The sequence below is a fragment of the Xyrauchen texanus genome, chromosome 19 (genome assembly GCF_025860055.1).
Source record: "Xyrauchen texanus isolate HMW12.3.18 chromosome 19, RBS_HiC_50CHRs, whole genome shotgun sequence".
NCBI lineage: Eukaryota > Metazoa > Chordata > Actinopteri > Cypriniformes > Catostomidae > Xyrauchen > Xyrauchen texanus.
In genome coordinates this window covers 27956389-27961787 of record NC_068294.1, presented here as the reverse complement: position 1 = coordinate 27961787, position 5399 = coordinate 27956389, and the positions used below count along the sequence as shown (strand labels likewise).

The following is a 5399-nucleotide window of genomic DNA, read 5'->3' as shown; positions in this document are numbered from 1 at the left end:
TTTAATCGTTTAGATTTCTGGTTGCACTAAACACTAGACATAATAAAGGATTTTGGAAGCCCAGCCTACATGATCGATAATGAGAGAATGGTACATCTCAGTATAAAGTTTGTAAACTTAACAGCTTTCTTACATGCTTCTGTACAAGGTCCTCTGATAATCGTGTGTTAAAGACGTCTGTTAAGCTGCGTTAACGCTACACAGTCCTGAACTTTGTCGTCCCTTAAAGAAACAGGATGCTAAAATGGCGGAATGTATTTACTGTCAAGTTCAAGTGTGTTTACTGCCTCGTACAATTGGAGAAGGGGGGTAGCCTATAAGTCCACGTTTAGAAACAGAAAGATATAGCTAAATAACTGAAAAGAAGAACGGAGGTCTTCACTTGTGATATTTCAAGATTTGTTTAATTCCAGTCCAAAACTTCTGTTCACATTTTTTTCATAAATAGTTTGTTGAACAAACCCACAAGCCAACAAACAATAACCCCTACTTCGAAAAAGTAGGCTACAAGATTTTTACTGAATTTCGAATAGGTACGTTGAAGTAACATCATTTGCCTCGAAAGTGGCACAATAACACAGTTCATAAACATTTGCTTTTCAGGAATAACTTGACGCGTGACCCAATTCCTGGAGAAAATATTACAAGATCACATTCAGTCTCCACTTGTACATGAGATCTCTCTGTGAGATCACGGCTGAACATACATCGATAGTGGCTGACATAAATCTGTATTTATTTTAACTTAATGTATATAAAATAGTATATAAAACATATATTCATTAAATCATTTAAATAAACGTATTTATATATCACCGTTACTTACGAGGTACTGTTTTTTTTAAACGTTTGTTTTCAAAAGTAGTGCTGGTGGTTTGAAATCATGTTCATAAGCACAATATATTTATATGCATAATTTTAAATTCTTAAAAAAATGTAGCAATGCAATACTTGAACTCGTGCTGTCACTGAACACACATTTTCCCTCCCACATGAAAAACTGTAGTACTCTTAATACTGAAGTTCATCCACACAAACAGTTCCACATCTGTAAAAGTTATTCACATAAAACAAGCAAATGTGTAATCAATGTCTTCTATGTTATACCACAGTACTCATAACAAACAACACTCTATATTCACAGAAGAACTACATATAAAACAATGCAAACTGACAGACAAAAAGTTTTATTTTGAGATACTGTTGTGACAAATCTTTGCTCCTCTTTGACACAATTATAACACAGATTTGCATCCACAAGGACAGTTCTGGAACCATCAAAAATGGATACCATACTCATTCAAACGGTTCTACCTTGAACTCAAGAATATAAAGTCTTGTCTTTATCACTGTCACATGAGTTTAATGTTCATGAATGCTATTACATGGTGTATTTGATGGAAATGTGACGTGCTGGTCAGCGGGCCCCTCAAATATGTACCTAAGTGTTACTTATAGAGATGTAGTCTAAGCTCTGATGCTAAGAGTAAAAAAACAAAAAAAACACACACACACGAAGTAGCTAATTTTGATAAGAACCAGAAACGTCTCGACGTTACTCCTCATATGGCTGATTCATAAAAAATAAACATATTTTCGTATAGGCCTACCGATACTTTCATGCTTGAGTTGGAAAAATGCATATTTGAAACTATATCATGTCATAATATTAATAAAATTAATACTTTACGACCCAAATAAGACACATATATTGGCTTAAAAAAAGATACAATCGTATCGTGGGAACTTTAGAGTTGACTCCCTTTTTCATCATTAAAACTGGTTATTGACTCAACTGTACAGTCTGGTTAGAAAACATTTCCATAAATATCATTTAAGATTCGGCTCTTTCGCCGATAATTAAATTACAAATGGATAAATATGGCATCATGGATATGTATTTACATCGTTATTAACAAAGGCAACGTTATATTCAAAGTTAACAATCGTAACCTAATACCACATTTCTCCACCTGAAAACGGACTCGGACAACAGATTGACTCCATCAAACAAGGAAATACATTCACGAGTAGGCTATATACTTATGATTTATTTTTTTTGTTCAAGTTCAAGACAAAGACTTTGGCACGTTTCTTAAGACTGTCTGAAGTTTTAACAATCAATCAAAGGTGATGTGAGTATCACCTTAATATAAAACACCGTGAAATATTCTTATTTTCCCATTATTTTAAATATATTTTTTTCTTTCCAGAAAATACATAAAACGAAAAATAAAATAATCATCTGAAATCTGAAAATTAAAGGAAACCATTTATTCTTATAAAGTGTTATTTTGTTATTTTATGCCTTGCTAGTTTTCTTCGATCTCGGAATAAAGTCAACTTTCGAATCCTGAGAATGGACGAGGCCTGTTGGCGAACTCTCTCATCTCTTCCGTTTCAATGCCATTTTGTACACCGTAGTGTAAATAGTTTTTTAAAGGTTACTTCAACCTTTTGGTCCACATTGAGAGTCTGCTTGGAGCTTCAAACGTACCATTCATTAAAATTGGGTGGTAGTCCATCGCTGTGCGCTGATGCATTTTGCACTGCAGAAGTGGGTGTTTTTGTCGGGTCTTCAGTGTTCGCAGACACTAGCACTGGCGGCGTGGACGACTCGTATCCAGAGCTCGCAGCCGGAGACGACTCTGAGCCTTGTGAGTCGTGTACCTAAAATGATAACGTTCATAGATATGTTATAGAGGCAGGGCAATTAAATGACACGTTGCTACACATGGTACTGATCAAAATATTTCTGGGAATGATACAGCTTCCGAATCTCTGTGATACATTTGTAAACCAAAATAAAGAACGCTTTCAGGTTTGCTTAAAATGCAATTAAACGGCATACTCTGCATAGTACAATACATGCAGGCCTAACTACGAGCTTGCATCCTTTATAACATTTAATACGGATTGATCCGATTAATCTGAGTTCTCTTATGATTATTGTATTTAGCCTATAGTGATCATAAAATGTTTGCAAACTGCCCCTTACCTTCATATGTTTCCTGAGAGAGCTGGGGTGTGTGTAGGACTTGTCGCACACTTTGCAGATATATGGCTTGTCAGATGTGTGCACGTGCATGTGCTTTTTCCTGTCGCTGCTGTTTGCAAAGCGCCTGTCGCAGCCTTCGAACTCGCATTTAAACGGCTTCTCGCCTGTGAGAGCAAAGTGAGAGTAAACACTGAGATTTCAGGAAAATCACTTTTTGATTTATTCAGCATAAATTCCAGTTATATAGCTCCATTCGAAATAGTAAGCTTGTTGCCCTCACGCCAGATGGCTTGGTTACCAACATATCATGGCCCTTAAGAGTTCTTACTGTTATATCTTTTGTTTGGTTTTCCAAGCAGCACAGACGTGTTTATATTCAGATGGGTTTTAGTAAACCTACACGTTGCATCATGTAAATGTAATTGAAATGGCTGAACAATTGGCAGACACGTTTCCTCACTGCCAAGTGAAACCATCTAGACTGCTCAACAGCTTTCTTTATATTACATGCGAATCTCAAAAGGGGTCAGTCATTTAGGCATAACTCCAGCCATCAGACTAAATGCAGACTTCCCCGGACAAATGTTTAGCATTTTTTCCTGGTAGCCTATTCACAGCTTTCGTAATACACAAATCCCATGCTTTTACTAATTTTAGGCCACAAGCATGAGGAATAGATTTACAAAGGCAAGAGGACTGCCCAATTGACAAATTCTCTGAAACCAGACATGCAACTTTGCATGTTAATATTTCGGTTTGCTATTCATCTCCTCAAAGAGTTGTGTAGCCTATATATAATTATGGAAGAAAAAAAAAACGCCAAAAGAAGGAAAAAGAAACAACACAAATTCCTTCACAGTTCCCTTAATAGGGGTCGTGCAAGCAAAATTAGTAAGTCTGTAAACATATTACTTATCAGCGGATTTAATTATGCAAAACTTCAATAAAGAAGTTGTGGCCAACTTTTTTTTCAATTTTAAATGAATTAACGTCAATACTAATTAAAAAGCAAATTAACTCACTTCGTTGCATATATCAAGGAACAGTGTAGTATACTAATTCCCACCTCTGGCACATTATTAAACAAACCATTTTCCCTAAAGTCTGTGGGTTGCAAAAAACAAAACAGTGAATAATAATAGCAAAAGTAAACAAGTAGGAAAATGGCTTAGGGGCCTACCTGTGTGAGTCCTTTTGTGAATTTTTAGATTTTCTGATCTTGCAAAAATTTTCCCACAACCAGGGAACGGACAAGGGAACGGTTTCTCTCCGGTGTGCACTCGGATGTGATTTACTAGTTTGTATTTGGCCTTAAAGGATTTCCCTTCTCTCGGGCAATCCTCCCAATAGCAAATGTGGTTACTCTGCTCTGGGCCGCCAACGTGTTCCATTGAAACATGTGTCACCATTTCATGCATTGTGCTGAAAGTTCTGTCACAAGTCTTTTTGGGTCTGTTCATCTGATTCTCATCTATCCACTTACAAGACATTTCTTGCTTAATAGTCTGCCGCATGTATCTGAAGAAGGCCCCCGGACCGTGATGTGTGGGCATGTTCATCCCCATGTTCATATTGATGGGATGGTTGTAGTTATGTAGCTGAGCGGTGCCGTAAGGATCCGCACGAGGGCTCGCCACAGGTCGATACGGATCTGGGCGTCCAAAAATGTCCCCGCGTAAACCCAGGTGCATTTGACTGTTTACAACATGTCCTCCAGGTGAAGTGTGGCTCACGCTCTGGTCGTGAAGTCCAGGAAACAACAGATGTCCCGGGTTGTCCGAAATTCCAGGGGGCCCGTGTAGACTCCCAGCAGAGGCGGCAAAGATTCCGTGCTGGGCACTGGGCGCTGCGGTCTCTCCGATGCCAGCGCCCCTGTTTCTGAAGAGAAAGTCCCTGGTCGAATTGAATGCTCCACCGGCGTAAGAACCAACTTGCCCTCCGTGATGGTGTCCGAGCGCAGCTGCGTATCCGGTAGCTTGCGGGGTGAACGCTGATGTCTGGCTGGAGGCGATATCATGAGTAACGGGATTTATCTTGAAAGCTGCCGAATGAGATGAATCTGCGAAGGGATTGAGCCCCAGTCCGGGGTCTCGATTTCCCAACTCATGGTGTCTCGGCGTTCCGAATCCCCCTACTCCTAGTGACGGGAACTGAGGACCGCTATCAAGGAGCATAGTCATCGGGCTCAATATAGAAAAGCAAGTGAAAAAAAAAAATCAAACCCCAGGTTAGTGGAGTGAAGTGGGATAAACGGTAGGCTACAATTTCACTTAAGCCTGAATAAAAAAAACATCTAAAGTGAAAAACGAAATAATAATCCCGGGTCTCTGTAAACGGGAGAAAAACTCCCGTAACTGGGATCCGTTAGAAAGAGGATCAAACTTCCCCCCCTTTCCAGACG

General features: G+C 38.9%; 1 protein-coding gene across 1 annotated transcript; it reads right to left on the bottom strand.

The window, feature by feature from the left end:
- Positions 1–413: 413 nt before the first annotated feature.
- On the bottom strand, positions 414–5399 carry LOC127660192 (zinc finger protein ZIC 3-like). The gene is made up of 3 exons (XM_052150308.1): positions 4179–5399; positions 2999–3162; positions 414–2670 (listed from the first exon to the last, which is right to left on the bottom strand). The coding sequence occupies exons 1-3, from the start codon at positions 5176–5178 to the stop codon at positions 2488–2490; spliced, it is 1347 nt and encodes a 448-aa protein (XP_052006268.1). The 5' UTR covers positions 5179–5399; the 3' UTR covers positions 414–2487.